Genomic DNA, 24,692 nt, shown 5'->3' on the forward strand with positions numbered 1-24,692 from the left:
GCTACTCTAGCACATATATTTTGGTGTTAACCGGGATACCGTGTTTTACATACACACTGTTGGATAATATAAAAGCCTAAATACTTTTTCCAAACGCCTGGATTCGACACAGTCTTGCTAGTTGTTTGTTTTGTGTGCGATGAGCGGATCGACGCCCCCCGTCGGTCACGTGAGCAGTGGCTCGCTCCGGTCTCGCAGCTCAGCGCGTTTGCTCGCGTCGGTCAGTGTGTTTGGTTCACCGTAGCGCTGATCTCAACCGACGGTAAACGAACATGTCTGTGGCTTTCGCACAGCACCGGCAGCGCGCCAAGGGCGATATAACGCCTGCCGGGATACAAAAGGTAATTTTCATGTAATCATTTATTAAGTTGCGCGTGCAGGAACGGTTAGTGGGCTCGGCTAGTTAGCCGTCACATCTCTCCCGCCAACACTCCCACATCACCGTAAACACAACATTCAGAGACGCGTTTATCGTCGTATTTTACCGCTCATACGAGACTGACACGAGTATGACGCAGAGCTGAAAATCTCGGATATTCATAACATATATTAATATCTGCTCAGCTCTGCTGTTTCTTTGTTAGCCGCTAACGTTACGCTCTCGACACTCCGATCATTCACAATAGAGGCTGTTGTGTAACGTTACCAGCATCGCAGAGGACACGTTCAGTCGGGAAAAACTGTGCCGTCGACGTATTGTTGCTAATAACGTTACTTTACACCTGATTTGGTTTTTAATCGCATATCGTTTCACGCACGTACGCTAATAGCCGAGTTCTCCGTATCGATTACGCACGTCTGATTTGACCTGTCCACCTTTATTCTTCGGCTTTTTGTCATTCATGTCTGATTTGATCAGTGAAACCTTTATTTTGTTGATGTATGTTTTGCGGTTTTTATTCAACACGTCTGATTTATCGATATTTGTGCTTCAGTTTTCATTAATCGGGTCTGATTTGGTCTGTGAAGATTTGTTATTCGGTTTTCTATTACTCATGTCTGATTTAAGTTGATCTGTTTTCCCTCGAGTATTTAATTTTTTATTTTCATGTTTTATTACATTCGAAATTGGTCTTAAATAAAATTTTCACAACAGAACAGCTGTATGATATGTTTTATATAATAAAGCACACAATTACACAGACAATGTAGCCAGCCAAGCGTTTGCTTCTTGTTTTGGTCTGTCTATCTCTCTAACTCAGTGCTTTCAGTCCTGAAGACTCATATCCACAGCATTCACAACATTCACACTCTCCATTATCAGAAATATGATGATCTGAATACGTATGCAATAAATACACATGCATGCATTAACATTTGTTTGCCCTTTTGATGTAAACGTAATGTCATTATTCATTAATTTGAGTCAGTTTTTCTCTGAAATGGTGTGTAATTGTAGAGGACATGATGTTGTGAGTCAGCTCTGAAAGCATCACACACACATTAGGTGTGTTTCCTCCTGTCTCCTGAAGCTTTGTTTAATGTTCGATCAGTGTAACACGTTGAATTAATGTTTAGGATTAAACATGTCGAATTTTTAGGCAGCATAATGTATTTAGGTGTCATCCAGCGGCTCATGTGGCACATCTATTGAGCATAAAGTGACTGCTGGATTTGTTGTGCTGGATCCATTGATTTTGTAATACTCAGATGTCATTGCAAATGATTATGTGCAGGGATTTCCCACGTTATAAATGCAGAATTGATTGCACAGATGATGATAAACCATGATCAGTACGCTGTATCATCTGTCGAGATAAACCCTTCAGCATCTATTTTTGACGGATTATGTGAAAACGGCTATTTTTGCATTTCCAAATGTATGTTAAACACATGCAGAGATTGAACTCCCCGTCCTGAGACGATCGCCCGAGCAAAGTGCGCATTTCGCTTTGAAACCGCGTGACACAAACAGACTAGCCTATACTTAATTAAATCACAGCCTTGACAGATACTTCGCCAAAGCATTGGCGCACGACGTTTGATAACTTTTGTTAGTATGAAAAATATTGAAACTCCCCCTGTAGTCAATCAGTGTATCCCTTACAACTCATCTTTGATCAGCAAAATTACATATTTAAACGTTTCTCCACACGTTGATCTGATTGGTTACAAGGTAGTTTGTGACGTCAGAAACACCAGCGATTTCAAACCGTGTTTTTGAGACTGTCTTTGATTCACTGCAGTTTTAAGGAGAAAATACTCAGCAATTCTGTCGACTTATGAATTTACACATGATTAGTCTTAAAGCACATTAAAAACACCACATAGACACATAAACAACATTAGAGACTTCAGGGGGACTTTGATGAAGGGGGAAACACTGTATAGAGGACCAGCTAATGTAGAAGTCCGTAGTTCTGCTTTTGTTGTGATGATCTGGTTGGATTTGATCAGCTATTATTAGGCTTTTACTCATTGATTTAGTTCTTTTTCTATCTTTAATAATGTTTAATTAACATTGTGACATTTGAAATGCAGTTACTGGATGAAAACAATCAGCTGATTCAGTGCATCATGGACTTCCAGAGTAAAGGGAAAACAGCTGAATGTTCACAGTAAGTTCTCGTACATCAGAGATTCACATGCACTTTATCTCTTTATGTATGTATGTTTTATTTTTGAATGAGCCTCGGGTAGCCTGAAGGGGGTCGCACACCGGACGCGCAGCTCAGCGGCGCCCCACGTCTTTTAAATTCGAACACACTATTCTCTATGAGAGTACACACACCGGCGGCGCCTTTCGGCGTCTGTCCGCGGCGGCTCAGGACCGTGTTCAAAATCCTGCCGCGCCACAGAGCGCCATTTACATTGTTTTATATTAAATTTACAGGTGTGTGTCTCAAATCGTAGTTAATGTATATACGGACCTCACCCTGTGCTGCAATATACATTTAGTTTTATATTTATTTACAGAAATCAGAAAATTGCTGATGTTATCGGATTTTCAGGTGAGAGTTGTCCTAGACGTGGCGCGGCGCTGAGCTGCGCGTCCGGTGTGCGGCCGCCTTAAGTCTTACACCAGACATGATGCTACGACGTGATACAAGGGATCTTTTCCATGCTAATCAGAGTTACCATTTCATCGACATCATTCAGAGTATGACTGTGATAATCTCAGGTTCTGATTATGTGCTTTATTTAATGTTGAAAGTGTCTAATATCGTTCTGCTTGACCTTTATAGCCATACTGAAAGCGACGTTGCATGTTAAAAAAATAAGTGAAAGGAAACAAGAGCATTCAAACTGTGAACTAACAAGTTAATTCTATGACCAAGACTGTTTCAGCCACTTCTGATTGGCTGTGGTTATAGTGATACTCAGATGTCATTGCAAATATTATGTGCAGGGATTTCCCACGTTATAAATGCATGTTATTCATTATTCATAATTCAATATTGATCATGATTTTTCATGGCTGATACCAAATTTTTTTTACAAGCAAATTGGCCGATTCCAATACCGATTTCTGTTGTTATGATGATGTATGAGTATGATTTGATTTGATGATTATTTGAAACAAGATGTTTATTTGGTATTTAACAGGCCAAACTGGCCTTTGGCCATTAAAAACAATAACTGTAATCATCTTAAATTAACGGCAGTAACTGCGCATCATTACATTCAATGTAATTTAAGGTGAAATAAAAATGATCATCCTATACAGAAGTTATGTTTACTTCTAGCTGTTCAAAAGTGCATGCAACTTGTTCTTTACAAAAAGAAGATCCAAGGCAACAACAACAACATATATCCTAGTATTAATAATAGAGGCTCTAGATAATAACAGGTTATAATCTGTAATTTTTTGTTTGCCTGTTTTTGCATTATCAGCAGATTTTTGATACTCATCATGTTCTTTTGGGTGATGAACTTTCAAATGTCTGGTCAAGTTTGTTGTGCCGAATGTCTTCGCTGTTGTTCCTCCGCGATTAACTTGTCCTTTGCAGACATTGCAGTTTGCAATCTTCACGTCCTGCTCACAGATTTCACGCAAAAGACATGTTCGCGAATGTTTCCAATGTAACTGTAAAAATAGTCCGAAAGAATACAAAAAAACTATCGCCTGTTAGAAGCAAAAACCACCCGGTTCCGATTTATGGCCGGTCAACCGGTGCATCCCTAGTTTTAGATTGATTTTGTGGCGTCTCGTCTGGTGTGTACAGACTAACTGCTTGTTCACTGGAATATTACCTCATCGCATCTGGTTAGGACTCTGTGTTTGGTACAATAGTGTTCAAGCACAAATAATCTAGGATGCTGCATAATTCTTTTCCTGATTCAGTCCGTAATCAAAGTGTGTTTCTCGTTTCTCTTTTGACAGCTACCAACAGATGTTACACAGAAATCTGGTGTATCTGGCCACAATAGCAGACTCTAACCAGAACATGCAGTCTCTGCTTCCCGCGGTGAGTAGTTATTCTCCGCTTCACACACGTTGGCCACAATTATAATTCAATATTATTATATAAAATATCTCTGAAGTATATTACCAATTAATATTTAGATTTTTTTTAGCACACCAGGGGTGACTAGGAACGTGGAATTGTCCAGCCATGACTTCTTGTTTTTGAAGGAGGAAACTCTCTTACAAATTCCCTTAATCATTCGTCACAATGAGTAAAACAACATAATATAGTTCTGATGTGCAGCAAAAGATTGTTGAGCTTCACAGAAAAGAAAAGTAGCTGAAAGAAAATAGCTAAAGCATTGAAATTCCACCATCAGGGCAATAATTAAGAAGTTCCAATCAACTAAAGATGTTACGAATATGCCTGGAAGAGGACGTGTGTCTATATTGTATGAATGCACAGGGAGGAGGAGAGTTCGAGTGGCCAAATAATCTCCAAGGATCCCAGATGGAGAATAGAAGAGATTTGTTGGGTTTTGGGGTCAGAAAGCCCCAAAAAAAAGATCAAACAACCCCTACATCACCACATGGGAGGGTTTCACGAAAAAATCCTCCTCTCTCATCCAGAAACAAACTCCAGCATATTCAGTTGTCAAACACGACTGGAACTTGAAAGGGACCGGATTCTATGGTCAGATGGAACTAAAAAAATAGCTTTTTGCAGCAAACCCACCTTTCTTGCAAGAAAATGACATCTATGAAAAGTTTCAGTCTGGATTCAGACCGCATCATAGCACTGAAACTGCGCTCGTTAAAATCACAAATGATTTACTTTTAGCTTCTGACCAAGGCTGTATCTCAATACTAGTTTTACTTGATCTTAGTGCTGCGTTCGATACTATAGATCATACATTACTCTTAGATCGACTACAAAATTATACTGGTGTTCAAGGACAAGCATTAAGCTGGTTCAGATCATACTTATCTGACTGCTACCATTTTGTCTATTTAAATGAAGAAAAATCTATCATAACTCCAGTAAACTATGGAGTGCCGCAGGGATCTGTGTTAGGCCCTCTGTTATTCTCAATCTATATGCTGCCACTTGGAAATATTATAAGGAAACATGGAATTAGTTTCCATTGTTATGCTGATGACACTCAAATCTATATTTCATCAAGGCCGGATGAAAACGCTAAATTATCCAAATTGACAGAGTGTGTTAAAGATATAAAAGATTGGATGACGCGCAATTTTCTTTTATTAAATCCAGACAAGACAGAGGTACTAATCATCGGTTCAAAAAACCGCCCACAAAACCTCTCACTAGGGCTGCACAATTAATCGAATTTCTAATCGCGATTACGATTATGGATGCCACGATTACGTAATCGTTCAAAGCCGCGATTACAAAAAAAAAATCCACTCAGCGTGCATTTAGAGCATGTTATGAGAGGCGAATCACAACTACTTCAGAAAGCCAAGCACAATAGGAACTACCAGGCCGTGACGTATGTGTACGCTGAAATAAAAAGTCTTTCACGTCTTGTCAGCCGTTATAGGCTACTGTGCTCGTAGCGCACACTCTTCAATTGCACGCGCAAATGCGGCGGCGTGTATAAAGTGCAAAGGAAACTACGAGCATGCAACGTTGTTACGTTGTAAATTAGTAAGTCACGAAATAAAAGTAAAATACCAATAAATCACGTTACTGGTACGTCATGTGTTAGCTGAGAAGGATTTGCATGCAGGGATGATTTGAGCGCGTGAAGTCGTGGACAAAACAGTCACTCTTCGTAAACTTTGTTCGATGCAAGCCGTATGCTTATTTACGCTGGTGTTGATAGTTTGCGAGCGAAGGTGAGATCGAGGTGTTAGCCGAGAAGGATTTGCATGCAGGGATGATTTTCATTCTATTCACCAGGAGCAGTTTCCATGTTTCATTAACAGTTCTTGTTAATATTGTGTATTCACCATGGTAACTGTCGTTTCAATATTAACCCTAAAATGCCAATTTATTTTCACTTTTGTTATTTTTTATATTTTTTAATGACTGTGGTGGCTCATACCAACATTGTATTAACAAAAGCTAGTTTGGGACTGCCATTTAATAGCTTTAGCATAGGCCTAATGTTTATTTCTTAGTAGTCTTTACTATTAGTCATATTCTTACAATTTATGTTTATGTTAAGTAAAGGGGGACAGTGTGTGTGTTCACAATTTTTAAGTAAACATATATATATAAATTGTGAATTGTGATAATCGTAATTAATAATCGCAATTACAATTTCAAGGGAATAATCGGCCATTATGATTTTTGTCATAATCGTGCAGCCCTACCTCTCACTCTACAACTTTAACATAGTAGGATGTCCTGTTACTTTATCCTCTACAGTAAAAGACCTGGGTGTTATACTAGACTGCAACCTGTCTTTTGAAAATCATATTTCATATGTTACAAGAACAGCCTTTTTCCACCTTAGAAACATTACTAAGCTACGTAATATGCTATCAGTTTCTGATGCAGAAAAATTAGTTCATGCATTCATGACCTCGAGACTGGATTACTGTAATGCTTTATTAGCTGGTTGTCCTGCATCCTCAATAAACAAGCTACAGTTAGTCCAAAATGCCGCCGCTAGAGTTCTTACTAGATCAAGAAAATATGATCATATAACACCAATTTTATCATCACTGCATTGGTTACCTATAAAGTTCCGTATTAATTACAAGGTATTGCTACTGACTTATAAAGCCCTAAACGGCTTAGCTCCAGTCTATTTAACGGATCTTCTATCACCCTATAATCCATCGCGCTCTTTAAGATCACTAAATTCAAGGCTTTTGGTCATACCTAGGATATCCAGAACCACCAAAGGAGGGAGAGCATTTTCACATTTGGCTCCAAAACTCTGGAATAGTCTTCCTGATACTGTTCGTTGCTCAGACTCGCTCTCCCAGTTTAAAACTAGATTAAAGACGCATCTCTTCAGCCAGGCATTCATATAATACTTTTAATCTTACAGTTAAATCCGACCTCTAGTTTATAAACGCCAGAGGAGAACTGGTCCCCGACTGAGCCTGGGTTCTCCCAAGGTTTTTTTTTCTCCATTAGGTCACCTGATGGAGTTTTTCGGTTCCTTGCCACTGTTGCATTTGGCTTGCTCAGTTGGGGATATTTAATTTAATTAATCAATCAACAATACTATTGATCAGCATTACCAAACGTGGACGTTTTCCACTAGAAACAAACATTGATGTATTATTTTAATTTAATACTGTGAAGCTGCTTTGATACAATCTGTATTGTGAAAAGCGCTATATAAATAAACTTGACTTGACTTGTGTTTGGTGCAAACCCCATGCCCAAGGTTAAATACACTGCTGTATCTTTAATGTTGTTGGGCCTATTTTTATGCTGGAGGTCCTAGACATCTTGTTTAGATACATGGCATCATGGATTCTAGCAAATACCAACAGATAAAAAAATCAAAACATGATGGCCTCTGCTAGAAATCTTATAATGGGCCATGGTTGGATTTTCCTTCAGGACAATGATCCAAAACAAACATCAAAGTCAGCACAAACATGTATTCACTGCCCTCGTCTCATTTTTTTCAACGCAATAACACATTCTGTGTGAACCGCTGCTTAAGAGCGGTTAATTAGGCGCCCCATCATGGGGTCGAATAATTTTCTTCTCTTAAAGGAGAACTCCGGTGAATTTTTAGGTTAATCTTGATCGTTTTACCTTTGTGAGTACTGTCTATAGAAAAAAAAACGAACCGGATCGGTGCTTGCAACGCGGAGCTGTTACAGTTAATGCCCAGACCAGAGCTCCCATTCAGCTAAAACGGCAGTTATGGGGGCATTAACCTAAATAGTGTCTTTGTGCCTCTTAACAGACACAAAATGCAATTAAAATGTCTGTCCAACATGAACAGGGCCCTTACATGACAACAAGATGCGTTTAGCAACTTAGCCATTGTTTAAACTCACCTAAATAGTGTTTTAGACGGCTAGCTGTAGTCTCGCGCTGAAGTCCCGTGGGAACTCAGTAGTAGCCGGAACACGACGCTCCTCCCACCTGCACCATGTGCGCGATTTTTTTCCCCCAAACCACTTCAGCGGAAATCCCGCCCTGCAGCTGATTTAATTGGTTTAGGTTACAATGACGATTGACATGACCAATGAAAACCTTAGAATCAGCTGCAGGGCGGGATTTCCGCTGAAGTGGTTTGGGAAAAAAAAAATCACGCGCACTTTTTCCGGCTACAACTGAGTTCCCACGGGACTTCAGCGCGAGACTACAGCTAGCCGTCTAAAACACTATTTAGGTGAGTTTAAACAATGGCTAAGTTGCTAAACGCATCTTGTTGTCATGTAAGGGCCCTGTTCATGTTGGACAGACATTTTAATTGCATTTTAATGCCCCCATAACTGCCGTTTTAGCTGAATGGGAGCTCTGGGCATTAACTGTAACAGCTCCGCGTTGCAAGCACCGATCCAGTTCGTTTTTTTTTCTATAGACAGTTCTCACAAAGGTAAAACGATCAAGATTAACTTAAAAATTCACCGGAGTTCTCCTTTAACTGTTGTAATTGCCGTATTGTCAACATGTGTAATTGTAATGTTCGCTAACAGTTTTATTCAAAACCCTGATTTCAAGATTTAAAAAGAAAAAAATCATGGCAAAACATTAGTCAAATTAATCTGAAAAAATATATGTGGTATATGTGCTCCAGAGTGCACATCATTGGTTGAGTAAGTGTCTTTCTGTGTTTCTCTATAGCCACCCACTCAGAACATGCCCATGAATCAAAGTGGCGCGACTCCTCAGCTCCCCCATGGTCACAGTATGCCCCCCGAGGGGCCGCCCGCCCCACACATGCAGAGCCAGATGAACGGACAGATACCAGGTAAATTCAGACACAAACCTTTCCAGAATGAAGCGTTTAATCAGCCTAAATTCAGAGAAGAACTTTGGCAACTAAAGTATATTGGGACAAACTACCGTACTGTGAAAAGTTTTAGACCGTTTTGAAAAAATGCTATTTTACGCAAGTTTGTATGTTTTCAAAAGAAATGCCATGAATAGCTTTAGTAATAGTTTCATGAACAGTATCAATTAAATTCTATTATTAAGGCTACATTTTTGTGATTTCAACTTACGGTTTAGATTTTCTAGTAATTTTAGAGTTCATATTATTAAGGGTGCTCAGATCAGGGGTTTTTGATCCGATTTCCAATCACTGGAAGCAATATTGGCTGATACGATCACTGATGCGGATCACCGAAATAAATAAGCCAACTATTCTTGACAAAAATGTGTTTTAAGCATTTAAAAAAAAAGAGATGTGAAAGTATCATGAATTGACAAATCAATATACATATATTGGCGTGCAACATCTTCCATTCCCTCTCTTAGAAGAGACCAGGATAAGCTTAGAGCTTAATAAATATAGCATTCCTGTGAAATAAGTAATAAAAATAAAAAACACAACAGTCTATCAGCAAAAAATAATCAAATGTAAAACAACTGCAAAGTCTTCACTTTATAAATTAAATATAGATTAATCCTACTAAATCTATTAAAGAGCAGTGAGTGATTATCTCTGTCCTTTGTTATTTGATTAACATTAATGACACAGACGGCAGCAGGAATATTAGGCTGCTGTCACTTTAAGACCGAATGCACTAGGGCTGTCACGAGAGACTTGTCTAACGAGACGAGATTTTTGCACAATATAAAAATCCTCAATGAGAAAATTCATGACTGGAAAAATAGTCTGTGAAATGTTTTAACTAATAATCTTGTAATGAATGTCATTTCAGTTCTACGTTTGTGTGCAGTTGTCCTTGCGTTCTGAATAAAAGTTCAGAAACGGAGCCTCTCTTGTCTGTCGTTCTTCAGACGTTACAGTACTCTCTCAACATTCAAAGTGCTATAGACCAGAGCCTCAACTACACAGTCCAGAGATAGGTTTGATTTTGGGAGACAGGCTATTGTATGCAGCCTAAATTGCGCGCATCATGGAGCTTGTGTTTCACTTTTGGATTTGCGATCGCACGTACTCTGTATAAAGGGAGCAGCGGTGCTGAGCGCGCATTTTACAGGAGAAGACATTTATCAAACGCTCAGGCTCTGTTGCACAACGAATCATCCGCCATCGTCGTACGATCAGTGAACCGTGATTCCTGCTTCACTGTGTGCGACACACGACTGCAACTCGCGCTGGATGAGCAGAGTAGACGTTTACAATAGTTTACAATGGTTTTTATTTTTATAAAAACAGCAAAACTACAGTGAAGGAGGTGCCGTGGTGGGCATCGTAATGTAATATGAATGTAGCGGTAGCATATTCCATGCTAATTTGACCCTCTCGCTTTGTCATGAAGAAATGGCGAGACAGCTTTTCACTCAACGAGAAATCTCGTCACATTTTAGTCTCGCGAGATCTCGTGGCACCCCTAGAATGCACAGATCTAATATTCTGTTACACACACAACTTGTCTCCCAACCATCTTCACTTAAGACATAACCAACAGTGTTTTAAAGGGATAGTTCACCCAAAAATGAAAATTGTCATCATTTACTCACCCTCAAGTTGTTTCAAACCTGTATGAATTTCTTTTTTCTGCTGTTTGGTTACCGACATTTTTGGCTGAACTATCCCTTTAAGTGAACACTCACCAAGCTGGGAATTTTGACATATTTCTGTGTTTTTAACCGTTTAGGAGTGAAACCGAAGCTCAAAGTTCACTTTGTTTGTACGTGTCCCACTCGGTCTCGGAAAGAAAGCCGCTTGAGGAACAGTATCTCTTTCAGTTTTAATAACTCTTATCAAGCTCGTTCGGCAGTTTAGCAATAGTAGACTGTATTTTACGACAATCTCTGATCTTGCTGATTTGCATATATAGCCGATTTGGATGTTAAGTTTGAGCTTTAAGGGAGTAACGAAAGTGCACCGCTACAAAGACGTTGCAAATCTATTGTCCTTTTCAGACACCGTGTAGAACTGCCAGAACGGTTAATGTAGTGAAGCAATTTTAGCTGCATAATAGTAATCTGATCGGCTCTCCTAATCTGCCATTATAGAGACCACCGATCAAACTGTATAAATATATTATTAGCCGATAACGATGGCTCCTGATCATTCGAAACACACTTGCTTATTATTTTGTAAAATATATATTTTGGGTGAAAGTTAACAGGTTACATCAATATTTGGTAGTATGACCACCCTTTGGGATAGCCTGGAAATCCAGACCCAAATCCGAAAGATTAAGGGTCTGGCATTAAGTAATGAAAATCGCCCAGCTCGAGGGGCGGCACCAAGCATGCATTTGAAAATCTCACTGCACGCAATTGGATAACACTACGACCAATCACAACAATACACAGGGTGACGGATCCAGAGCCCCATACGCTTAGCTACCAGCGGAGCTAACTGGTAGATTAGACTCTTGCCGTATCTGGTCGGCAAAACATCAAAAACGTCCTTCTTGCAAAGGAATGATTCGAGCGCCGTCTTCTGTTCCTCTTTTAGATAAAAAGACAAGTCTAACTCGTTCATTGTAGCGGCCAAAGCTGTTTCAAACCACTGGTGTTCATATATAGCCATCTTGCAATGTTTACTAATGACTTCGACGTCACAGCGCTGTCGTCATCTCGCCTCTGGCCCGCCTATATCAGATAACCCGGTGTGATTGGTGCAGCTCGGCTACAAGGGCATATTTAATGAGCATCATTACTCGACGCCAGAGTGACTCACTGAGCAAATTCAAATTGTGCTCTCGCGAGAACTCTGGATTTCCAGGGTACCCTTTCGACTTGCATTGAAATACACATAGTTTGCAGGTAGGTTGTTCCAATCAATATTGTTTTCGTCAACGATGACGATAACGAAATGATTTCGTTGACGCACCTTTTTTTTATGACGATAACGCGACGATGACTAGCTAAAAATGGCTCTAAGGTGACTAAAACATGACGAGACGTTTTCGAGTTTTCGTTGACGAGACGGAACGAAAATGATTATAAGTCTGACGTTCACAATGCATGTCATTTCTGCCTATTTTGCGTGAAATCTGATCTGTTTTGAGCTAAAAAAGTATCAGCAATGCTGCCGCTTCCTATCCTCGATATGAGGCGCCGGACTGGACAAAAGCGAAACGAACTGCGCGAGCGAGCGACAGTGCGCGAGAGAGACCGAGTGTGTCTGCGCGTGAGAGAGACCAAGTGTACGCGAGAGAGACCGAGTGTGTGCGCGCGAGAGAGACCGAGTGTGTCTGCGCGCGAGAGAGACCAAGTGTACGCGAGAGAGACCGAGTGTGTGCGCGCGAGAGAGGCCGAGTGTACACGAGAGAGACCGAGTGTGTCTGTGCGCGAGAGAGACCGAGTGTGTCTGTGCGCGAGAGAGACCGAGTGTGTCTGTGCGCGAGAGAGACCGAGTGTGTCTGCGCGCGAGAGAGACCAAGTGTACGCGAGAGAGACCGAGTGTGTGCGCGCGAGAGAGACCGAGTGTGTCTGCGCGCGAGAGAGACCGAGTGTGTCTGCGCGCGAGAGAGACCAAGTGTACGCGAGAGAGACCGAGTGTGTGCGTGCGAGAGAGACCGAGTGTACACGAGAGAGACCGAGTGTGTCTGTGCGCGAGAGAGACCGAGTGTGTCTGTGCGCGAGAGAGACCGAGTGTGTCTGTGCGCGAGAGAGACCGAGTGTGTGTGCGCGCGAGAGAGACCGAGTGTACACGAGAGAGACCGAGTGTACACGAGAGAGACCGAGTGTACACGAGAGAGACCGAGTGTACACGAGAGAGACCGAGTGTACACGAGAGAGACCGAGTGTGTCTGTGCGCGAGAGAGACCGAGTGTGTCTGTGCGCGAGAGAGACCGAGTGTGTCTGCGCGCGAGAGAGACCGAGTGTGTCTGCGCGCGAGAGAGACCGAGTGTGTCTGCGCGCGAGAGAGACCGAGTGTGTCCGAGCTTTAACTTAGATTATAACATAAATTATTACATAAATGATTATTTAACTAATTATATAATAAAGCCACAATTGCCAAAGTAAGAATGTTTTTATTCCTGGCTTTTTTGGAGTAAAACAGTGATTCCACTGTTACCACTTTATCTGTGTGTAATGTTGTAGTAGCTCAAATTGAATTGCAACACTTGCTACAACCTGTCAAACCTAAGCCCATTTTCAATACTTTTTAACCTAAATTAATTTGTTAAAGACTATTTTTTTTTTGTTTTTTTGTTTTTTTTTACTAAAATTGCCTAAAAACTTGACAAAAACCTTTTTGCGTTTTCGTCGACTAAAACTTGACTAAAACTATGAAGTTTATAAGTGACTAAAATGTGACTAAAACTAAAAAGCATTTTCGTCCATAAGACTAAAACTAAAAGGGCTGCCAAAAACAACACTGGTTCCAATCATCTTGGATTTAGGGTGTCTCTGTGGCTTTGGTCTCTTCTAGGGGTGTAACGATACCCTCATTTCACGATTCGAAACATATCACGATACTGAACTCGCGTTACGATATTATTGCGATACAATGCACAGGACAATAGAGACACCAGAGTAAAAATATTCATGATTCTGAAGCTGAAAACACAGAATTATTGTAGACGAATATGCTTGCACTCTGTCACTGACGAGATATTTAAAATTATGTAGGCCACTTTTTACTGGTAACATCAGACATTTGGCATTATCAGAACCCACAAATATCCCCCCATTGCATTATTATACATTATATTCAACTTTATATATAGTAGTTTAATCTAGTACTGACACTAAAACTGAAAACTTGAGTTTTTTCTTTTTTCTCTTGCGTGAACTATACACAATACATAGTTGCATTTTTGTATTGCGATATATTGTGACACCCCTAGTCTCTTCATATAACCCCAGACTTGGTGATGGTAAGATCAGAATGTTTGAAAATCTAAAATTTAACTGGAACACTGAAGCAAAATATATAAATAACCAAAACAAGGGTTTTTGTGAAGCATCTAATGTGTATGTATTTTCTTGTTGGTGGCTTTGAGTAATGATCTTATGATTTTTGGATTGTTAAAGGATTGTGTTTTGGTTGTATTTTCTCATTGAATGTTATTAATCTCTGTCTGCTTCTGCAGGTCCGAACCACATGTCCATACAGGGCCCCGGACCTAACCAGACGCCCAGCATACCCAGTGGCACCATGAACATGCCGGCCAGCAGCCATGGCTCCATGGGGGCGTATAACCACGCAGTGCCCTCCTCGCAGGGCTTGCAGTCACAGGGGCAAATGAACATGAGCCAGGGGCAGCCCATGGGTAATTACGGCCCTCGGCCCAACATGAACATGCAGCCCAATCAGGGTACATCTGCTCTCTAGTCACTGTCTTATGTCAAAACAAAAATATATATATAGATTTTAAATAATAATGGCAATCATATCATTAAAAAAACTTTCACTTTTAAGTGTTTCGGCTTATTTTTTGTTCTAGGGCCCATAATGCACCAGCAGGCTCCTTCCCAACAGTACAACATGCCTCCTTCTGGTGGAGGTGGGCAGCATTACCAGGGGCAGCAGAACCCCATGGGCATGATGGGACAAGGCAATCACGTGATGGGGCAGAGGCCCATGCCCCCCTACAGGCCGCCACATCAAGGTATGCTCAGCTTGTTTTGTTTAAGCATCATGTGAAGGAGAGATTACTCATCATCGCCGGTTGTCTTAAAGAGGACCTATTATGCTTTTGTCCATGTTCAACTTTCTTTAGAGTATAATGTTGCTGTTTGAGCATCAAAAAGCTCTGCAAAGTTCCAAAGCACAAAGTCCCTCCAGCGGGAGTTATTCTCTATATCAGTGACACTGTTTCTGAACTCCCTGAAATGCCTTCATCGTAGTCTTGAGTTTCTTTCGGTAACGAACACGTTACAATATTCCTCGTTTAAATAATTCATACGCAGAATAAAGGGGCGGGGCCTGGTTGAGTTAGTTAGTAGTGTGTTGAAACTGGCGGTTATGGTAAAGCGGGACATTTCGCAAACGCTCCAAGTGCTTGGCCAATCACAACACACTGATCCAGCCGACCAATCAGAGCACATTGTGCTTTTCAGAAGGAGGGGCTTCATAGAGACAGGAACTAAACAGAGCGTTACTGACAGACTGGGAAGAGAGGAGCTGCAACAATGGGGAAAATAAGGTGTTTTTTGAACATTCAAGCACGAAAATCTGGACTTTGTTTTTGGGCTCTACTAGAACAGACTTCAAAAGAAGGGCACAATAGGTCCTCTTTAATGGTGTCTGTGTGTGTATTTTTAGGACCTCCTCAGCAATATGCTGGTCAAGAGGAATACTACACGGAGCAATACAGTCATGGAGGACAGGGAGCACCAGAGGGTAGGATGCATTGACTTGCAACCTGCTATTTTTTATCCGTTTTAATGTTTGTCCTAATTTAGATCTGTAGTTAGTGCAGTAAATGTTTGTTTACTCAAAGGCGAACCTTGAAGTAGGGGTTGAACGACTTTGAACGATTTTTTTAAGTCGACATTTATGTGATGAAAGTCGACTAGTCGCTGATGACGTCATTAATGAACAGATAAGCCTGAACCTCGAGCTGAGACTGAACGCGGGTTGTCTTGTGCACAGCTATTGTATATTGAAACAGTGCTGCCTAGAAGGTTATAGCTCCTACATAGCTTATTTGTATCAGTTATTTTGTCTATGGGTCGTCATATTGCTCACAGATTTCTGCTCGTTCTAAATCAGTTACAAAGTTGCACAGTAAAGATTTCATTTATATGATTGCATTAGTGAGAGTGATTGCGTGTGAATTAATTCTTCCTGGCAGCGTCTCTCTACTAATAGTGCAGCTGTGGGTTTTAGTTACTAAGAAATATATGCTGGAACTTTTCTGTTTCTAAGCTATTTCATTGATAAATCACAAAACATCATTGACAGTAAGTTTCTGCGCTACTGAATATTTCTGTGGACGTCGTGTGTGAGCTACTGTCTGTATGTGTGTGCGTTACAATGCAGCAGCACATTAGTTTAGAACGGTGATTAACTTATGTGTACAATTAGCTGTTTAAAACGTGCATTCACCCGATCAGTTTTGAGCATCCAGGCGGTTATCAAACATGTCTTGTGGAGCGCTTGGAGTATCCATTTATTTGTAATTTTAACTGTTGGAAATGGAGTGTAAAAGGGAAAGATTTCTTATCCTGCTACGCCCTCTATAGGCCATGATCAGCGACTAGTTGACGTCAAGCTTAAAGCGTCATGGCAGAGCATTAAAGTCAACAAGTCTATGCAACCCCAACCTTGAAAGCCCATCATCCTTGCTATTATAAAACCCGAGTTTTTCCATTCCAAAATCAAACCCAAGAAATAACAAATATATTTTGCTCAAAAGAAAGTTGAAATGTGCTTAAATATCATGTATACTAGGGCTGGGTTGACAAGATTGATGAATCGATTTCAATCTTTTGATGAACTGATATCGATTCTTACATCCCAAGATCAATCTTTGATCTTCAGTTAAGATGAATGTGTCTGCCATCCAATAATTACAGTAAGCTTTGTTGCTTAAAAAAAAAAAAAAAAACTTAGCTTTGTGTGCACTTCCCTCCACCCTCCCCCTCCCAGCCTGAATGTAGTAGTGCAGGAGGGCGAACAGTTGTGCGTGATGTGTTGGAGTTCCTGCAAACATGGTTCATATTACTTAGCGGATAGTCTTGATAAAGTCTTTGTTAATTGCCTAGTCTTTTTTTCTGTAGGAAATGCACAGTATGGTCAGCAGCAAGAGGCGTATCAGCAGGGTCCACCGCAGCAGCAGGGTTACCCACCGCAGCAGCAGTACACCGGACAGCAGGGATACCCCGGACAACAGCAGGCCTATGGTAGGAATGTTATCATCACATTGACATTAAGTCTGGGGTAGGGTCTTCTGGCTGGGTCTTAAACAAATGTCCTGCTTTTTTTCATTCACACAATAACATCCCAGAATGAACAAATCAAACGAAAGTAATTGAAATGGCTTAACATAAAAATGTTTCAAGTGTTTTCCCGAAAACCAACTGAATTCAACTTGTAATGACTTCTACAGTCTCAAAATAAGTAGAATGGTCCAAAAAGTTAAGAGAAGATCTTATTGCCCCTTACAAACAAACAAGGAACCGGAGACAAAAAGATGGCGGAGGAACTAAATCTCCCTAGAGAAACCGTTGGAAGCATAGTTCGCAAGTTCAAAGTTAAAGGAACAGTGGTCACACTACCTGGACGGGGAGGAAAAAGGCAGCTATCAACGGCTGCAAACAGATTTCTGAGAAGGCAAGTTTGGAAAATCCCTCGAGTGACTGCAAAAGACCTGCTGCAAGACTTGGTGGCAACAGGCACTGAGGTTTCAGCTTGCACAGTAAAGCTTGTACTAAACGCATGCCAAAACTCTTAAGATGTAAAAAAAAAAAGTTTTGGGATTCTGTTCTGTGGAGCGATGAAACAAAACTGGAACTTTTTGGCCCTATGGATCCAGAGCGGTATGTCTGGAGGAAGAAGAATGAAGCATTTGCTGAAAAGAACACTCTGTCTACAGTTAAGCATGGTGGTGCTCGTGATGCTCTGCGGCTGCTTTATATCATCTGGCTCTGGAAGGCAAGATGAAAAGAAAACGTCATGCCGTCAGTGAGGAAGCTGAAGCTTTGGTCATTGGACCTTCCAACAGGACAATGATCCCAAGCATAACTCAAATTCCACCAAGCAGGGTCTCCGCGGATCCTTAAAAAGTCTTAAAAGGTCTTAAATTAGATTTTTCAAATTTAAGGCCATAAAAAGTCTTAAAAATATATATATTTTTTTAAATGTCTTATTTTTACTTATGAAAGGTCTTAAATTTTAGATGACACTTTGACTTATACTCATCTAAATGTTTTCCAAATTAAAACTATCTAATTAGCGTAGGCCTACGTATTATTTTTTTTAATCTATCTTGGTGGATTTGCTTGTTCACGTGACAATTCGCGTCACTTACGGCAGTATATCAGCCTGCGTCTGTCTCCTGCACGCGAGAGGAGAGAAGAAAACGAGTAAATGTCAGTTCGATTGTAAGTTCAGTCTTTATGTGCTTAGGAGTGTGCGATGTTGTCTATGAATATGAACTTTGATGATATTGTAATCATTGTTCTAACTATGTACGAGGCACTGCGAGTGCGAGCTGGCATCGCGTTTGTCTCTCATACTTGCTTTCACTGCGTGATGTGTCAGTGCAGTTATAGAGGTCCCCAAATGAGTTTTTGTCTTATATTTATATCATATTATGTTGTTATATTAGAATATCACATGAGCAAGAGTGTCGTTTTCCTTTGCACAATTGCAAATGTGCTATTTATTTTATACAACAGTTAAATTAAAAATAAAGTTAACATTGTGAGTTACTTTTTGGACACAATATTGTCAATTTTCACTTTATATCGCCGACGAGAATTTCATAATGAAGCCGTGACAGCGATTATTTTTTTTTATTTTTTTATTTTTTTTTTTTTTTTTTTTTTACTGAAATCCGCGTTTTGAACGAATCATTTCAACGATTCAATGAACAATCACTTGTTTTTCTGAATGAATCAGCTGTTTGAACAAATCCATTGACTCCAACAACTCGCTTATTAAGACAGTGACTTGCCGCCACCTACTGGTGGTTTTAGTTTCATATTTAAAGTATCCTTTAATTAAAATGTTAAAATTATAAATCATTTCATATTTAAATATTGAATCGCTTTATTTATGCAATTGTAAATGAAGTGTAAATATAGTAGGCTAATACCAGTTTTGATGCTGCTTCTGTGTCACCTCTGCACTGCAAGGATGGATTTTAATTGAATGATTTATTTTGACATTGGTACTGTGTTATTCTAATATAATTTTGAATATATTATTGAATATATATTTATATATTGAATATATATTTAATATATTTGAATGTTAGAATTTGACATAAAAGGTGATGCATACCTCTAAATACGTTTAGAAACAATGTCCATATATTAGGGGAAAATGCCCCTGGAAATCAATTTAAGGTGGAAAATATTGCCCCTTAATAATTTTTTTTAATTTCAGTCACTACTGTGAACTGACCACTATAGAATATAAAAAATATGAATATCTTCGTGGGTCTGCTGTCAACAACAGGCATAAACCAGCCAGGGTACCAGTACAAAAACACAATCAGTAAAATATCATCTAATTATTATCAACAAAACTTTGAAAATATATAGACATATTTTTGTCAATATTGCTCACCCCTAATGTACGGTATTAATTTTGATTTCTTCAGGTCTTAAAAAGCCTTAAATTTGACTTAAGATACCCTGCACCAAGTCAAGTCAAAATTAATTTCTATAGCACATTTAAAAGCAACAGAGTTGCACCAAAGTGCTGTACAATAAAACATCGAGTATATAAAGAAGAAAGCATAAAAAGAAACCATGCAGCATACAAAATATTAACATTAAACAAAATGTAAAAATAAAAACCTTTATCTAATCAAAAGACAAAGAACAAATAAGATTTAAGAGCTGATTTAAAACTGGCTAATGAAGGAGCAGACCTCACATTTAAAGGGTTAGTTCGCCCAAAAATGAAAACTAGCCCATGATTTACTCACCCTTAAGCCATCCTAGGTGTATATGATGTTCTTCTTTCAGACGAATACAATTGGAGTTATATTAAAAAATGTCCTGGCTCTTCCAAGCTTTATCATGGCAGTGAATGGTTCTGTTTTGAAGTCCATCAAAGTGCATCCATCCATGATAAAAGTGCATCCATCCATGATAAAAGTGCATCCATCCATGATAAAAGTGCATCCATCCATGATAAAAGTGCATCCATCCATGATAAAAGTGCATCCATCCATGATAAAAGTGCTCCATGCGGCTCTGCGGGGGTTAATAAAGGCCTTCTGAAGTGAAGCGACGCATTCGTGTAAGAAAAATATCGATATTTAAAATTTTATTGACTAAAATAAGTAGCTTCCGGCAGACGGAAGGCAGACTTCCTGTCACTTGACCTGACACATGACGTAATGACGAACGCGGAAGCGCAGAGGATAGAGCAAAACAAGACACCAGTCACAAATTAGAAGTCTAAAACGAGAATTTTTAAAGAGAAATGTCGGAGGAGCTTGAGTTTGTTGCCCAGCCCTGTTTGTTTGAACCGCGAGAGGCGTCTAAACTTACGATACTCCTGCATGCGTCACGAGTTACTCTTGTGGCGCAAGTCGACTTGCGTAGTGTGCGTATGGTTGTCTGCCGTAAAACTGGTAGATAAAAACTGTCAGTTTTAGCTGGTAGATAACAACATGCCACCAAGTTTCTTCTGCACCAAGTCCTGGAAGATACAGTGGCATCACCGTCACCTGGCTTGAACCCCATAGATAATCTCTGGTGGGGTTTAAAGAGGGCGGTTGCAGCAGCAAATCCAAGTATTTTACTGAACTGGAGGCCAGTGCTCATGAGGAATGGGCTAAAGATTCCTCAGAAACGCTGCCAGAAGCTGGTGTCTGGTTATACATCTCGTTTGCAGCAGGTCATAAGGAGTTCTGAAGATGCTTGCCATGAATGGGTTGAATAATTTTGAGTTCAATTTGGGGAAACCACTTGAAACATTTGTTGTTGAGCTATTTTAATTACTTTTGTTTGATTTGTTCATTGCAAACAGCTGAAAGTCTGTAAATTTAGCCAATAAACCTGATTTGCAATGGGGGTTGAATAATTTCGAATGTCTAAAGTAGACCATTAAAATATAAAGCATTACCAATAACTAGTAAGTTGAACAAATCGTGAAGGTCAGCAAAATGCTTAATCTACATTCAGTCTACATTCCTGGTAAGAATACGGAGTATAAACTTCAACATTCATTTATTCCCATCAATGAAAACACTTCCTTTTATACCAACAGGTCCGTCTCAGGGCGCTCCAAGTCAGTACCCAAACTACCCCCAGAGCCAAGGGCAGCAGTATTCAGCCTACAGACCACCACAGCCTGGACCACCACAGGGTCAGCCGCAGCGCCCCTATGCGTTTGACCAGGTGAGAAACCTCTCACAACGCTCATGTAGTCAGAGCATTTTTCCTAAAAATATCCACTTGAGAGCAGTAGCACCAGTGCCGCTGAGTTCTACAGATGGTGGCACCAGCACCTGATTTTCTAGCACTGGGGAAAATTTTATCTTAAAGTTAATTTAATCATAAAATTACTATTGTTTTGTGTTTAAAAAGTACAATTACCAATTTTTTTTACTGAAAATGTAACCGTAAAGCAGTAAGCTTGAATTGATATGCAGATAGAATTAACTTTTATTAACAATAGTAATGTGCAAAAACCTAATTTTTATTGCGGAAAAGATAAATATTCAGCTTTTATGTACCATTGTTGTTCTATAGTATCATAATGAAGTGACTGACAGCTTCAGTGATTATAAAATGAGTGCTCTTTAATAGTTTCCTGTGAAGTTTTAGTTTTTTATGAGATTTTGTGACCCTACTTTTATTAAGGATTGAAAATGGCTAATAAGTGCTCCTCTGCTGCCATCTACTGGTTAGAGTGGGCATTTCATGTTTTTTTTTTTTTTTTTTTTTTTTTTGTCTGATTGCCATAAGTGTTAGTTTTCCTACATCTTTAAACTTTTTGTTTTAATATCACATGGATATTTAGTGTGAAGCACTTGAAAGTCCTTTAAAGTGCTTGAATTTTACTCTCCAATGGTTGTACTGAAAAAACGTTCGACTATTTCTGCAACAATACCACGGTTACAGTTAGGGTTGATGCATTAAATCCAAGGTGAATGTGATTTGTGGATCTTTAACTTGTTTGTTCGTAGTACAATGATTTTCCTGGTTTCCACGTCAGCTCTGTTTGATCTGTTATCTGAGGTTTATCTGAGGTTTAGATCTCGCTGTGATGTTATTCATTTTGCGGCAAATCCAAACACTTTCTCACTGGATCTCCCAGCGATGTGTAGTAACAGTGTCGCGTGATCAAGATCGGCCCACGAGTAAACCTGTTCTTAGCTCAAGCGAGTAGCGTGATTTTTGTTCTGCTTTTGTTTCATTTGCCATTTTATGTTTTTCATATGCAACCCGAAATGGCAGCTCTCATCAGTTGGTCAATGTGACGGTGGCACCAGTGCGGCCGCTAAATAAAAGGTCGCAAAATGAGACCATTTGGTCGTAGTCTATTTAAAATGTGTTTATAAATACCCTGTTTAAATGAGAATTTGAGGTGTTTCCAGTGTGACTGTAATCTGCTGGTGGCATCATGTTAACTAATTTAGTCATTATTTCTTCTTGTTCTCTTTTGAATCATTTTTGTACTCACCTGTGATGACAACAACTCCTTTTCAAACATTTGTTTCTCACTCTCTTGGAATCCTTAAATATTTTGGATTAATTTAATCATCTCTTTTTTGAGATTTATGTCTTCAAAAGAAATAGAGAAACTAATGTTTTCAAGTGTAACACATGACTCTTTTCAGTAAAACAATGTCAATTGTCTTGTTAGCTGTGTTGCTTCACCTTGTGCCTTTCCTTACAGGGGCAGTATGGCAACTACCAGCAGTAGATGAGGAGGATTTGACTCTCCTGCCCTTGCGTCTCCCATTTGGAGCTGTGTGTGATCCGGTGAAGGGCTACTGCGCTCTCAAGATCTCTATACATCACCTATGAAGAGATGAATCTTCCCCCGCTAATGTAGACTGAACTCTTCATTCGGCCACAAGCATTTGAACAAACTGAACAATGATTTGCTCGATATCAGCACAGGTGATCTAATTGTGAAACGCCACAAAACTCAATTGACATAAAAAAAAAGAGAAAACGTTCATATTTTAAGAATTTCTTGTCAACTCTTATGTGCATTTTTAGGTTTAATAGAGAAGCAATTTCATAGCAGCAATGCCTTAAGTGAAACAGCTGCCTTATTTACAGCAACTTACAAAATCAGTGAAAATACGTAAACATACACACACACAGCAATGTTCATAAGCTATGGAACGTGTTTTGTTTTTATAATAAAATTCATTGTGTGTTGTTGTTGTTTTCTTCTCCTCTCCCGCAAATGTCAGAGAAGCAATAATGCTGAGGTGCGAATGAAGGCTAGCGGAGAGGGGAAAATGGTTTTATATTTCAGGTTCAAAACTATGCTATGATGTATAAATGTATTTTATGCTTTATCAAATAGAGCTCAGATTGAGTCCAGGTGTTGAACAGTAGCTCAAGTGTTGTCCCGTGTGCTTATTGACTGTATTGAATTTTTTTTTTCTTGTTGTTTTGTTTTTGGAGGTGGGACGTTCCATTTAAAATATGTATGTCTTGCTGAAATTTGATTAAAACGATCTGGTACTGTAGTGGTTTGTATTTAAGTCATGTTTGAATTATGGTGCAGTTTTTTTAGTTTTTTATTTATTTAGTGGACCTAAGAGTCTCAGTGAAATTGTCAAACTTGCTATCATAGCAGCAATTTGTCTTTTTAGGGTCTAGTATCTTGTAGGGAACCTGATTAGAGGGGGTTGCTAATGATGTTGTATCTTCAGTTAGCCTGTAATGTGTATGTTTTTGCTTCTCCAGTTCAGTTTAATGTGAGTGTGCAAGTGTAGAAGCTAAATCGAACATATTCAAGTATGGGCTACACATATGTGAGATGTAAAAAAAAAAAAAAAATAGATAGCTGATATAATTGACATTTTACCAATATATAAAAATAGCACTTAATTCCAGTGCAAACTGACATGCAAGTAAAACCAGGGAATATGCGCTCTCCAGCCTGTAGCTGTAACTCTTATTGTTTCTTGAAGAGTCTGAAGTGGATGTTGGCCAATGAGAAGACATCAGAAAAGAGACGTTTCATAAATTATTCAGCAAAATCAATAATGTTGGCTGTTGCGTATAGACCCAATGAAATCAAAATGAGAGCTTTATGGGTTTTAGCCTTGTGGTTATCTATATGCACTCCTAAACAATGACAAAATTTGCATTTAGAAGATAAATGCGTAATTTTTTCTCTTTCCCACAAATAATGTTACTTTTTTTGACTCATTCTGGATTTCAAATATCAGATTTTCTGTCCAATCAAATGCTCTCTAGAAGCTAAAGTGTCCCGCCCCCTACATTGTAAAATCACCTTTCCGATGTTGTTGTTGCTGAGCGAGAGAAACCAGCAAACAATGTGCATTGGATGAGAAGAAAATGGCTTGATAATATCTGCTAAATTATATACTAAACTAAATCTGACTAAAGCTAGTCACTTGTTTACTACACTGCTCAAAAAATTAAGGTATCACGTAAATCACACATTGG

The 24,692-nt window shown here is 39.4% G+C and overlaps 1 protein-coding gene and 1 long non-coding RNA gene across 4 annotated transcripts; one reads left to right on the forward strand and one right to left on the reverse strand.

Moving 5' to 3' along the window:
• Nucleotides 1–182: 182 nt before the first annotated feature.
• Nucleotides 183–23,743, forward strand: ss18 (SS18 subunit of BAF chromatin remodeling complex). Of its 3 annotated transcripts, none has more exons than XM_082174285.1 (10): nt 183–341; nt 2,482–2,558; nt 4,325–4,409; nt 9,144–9,270; nt 14,492–14,671; nt 14,846–15,010; nt 15,667–15,744; nt 17,127–17,249; nt 21,298–21,428; nt 22,933–23,743. In XM_082174285.1, the coding sequence occupies exons 1-10, from the start codon at nt 273–275 to the stop codon at nt 22,957–22,959; spliced, it is 1,062 nt and encodes a 353-aa protein (XP_082030411.1). In that variant the 5' UTR covers nt 183–272; the 3' UTR covers nt 22,960–23,743. The 3 variants fall into 3 exon arrangements, with proteins under 3 accessions (XP_082030411.1, XP_082030410.1, XP_082030412.1); XM_082174284.1 differs by having other exon boundaries at nt 184–341; nt 14,492–14,716; XM_082174286.1 differs by lacking the exon at nt 15,667–15,744 and having other exon boundaries at nt 184–341; nt 14,492–14,716.
• Nucleotides 5,220–8,769, reverse strand: LOC309502058. The gene is made up of 2 exons (XR_014207109.1): nt 8,255–8,769; nt 5,220–8,188 (listed from the first exon to the last, which is right to left on the reverse strand). It is a non-coding gene; the product is annotated as an uncharacterized lncRNA (long non-coding RNA).
• Nucleotides 23,744–24,692: the final 949 nt, after the last annotated feature.

This window comes from Leuciscus leuciscus (assembly GCF_965113295.1).
Source record: "Leuciscus leuciscus genome assembly, chromosome: 6".
Classification (NCBI taxonomy): Eukaryota; Metazoa; Chordata; class Actinopteri; order Cypriniformes; family Leuciscidae; genus Leuciscus; species Leuciscus leuciscus.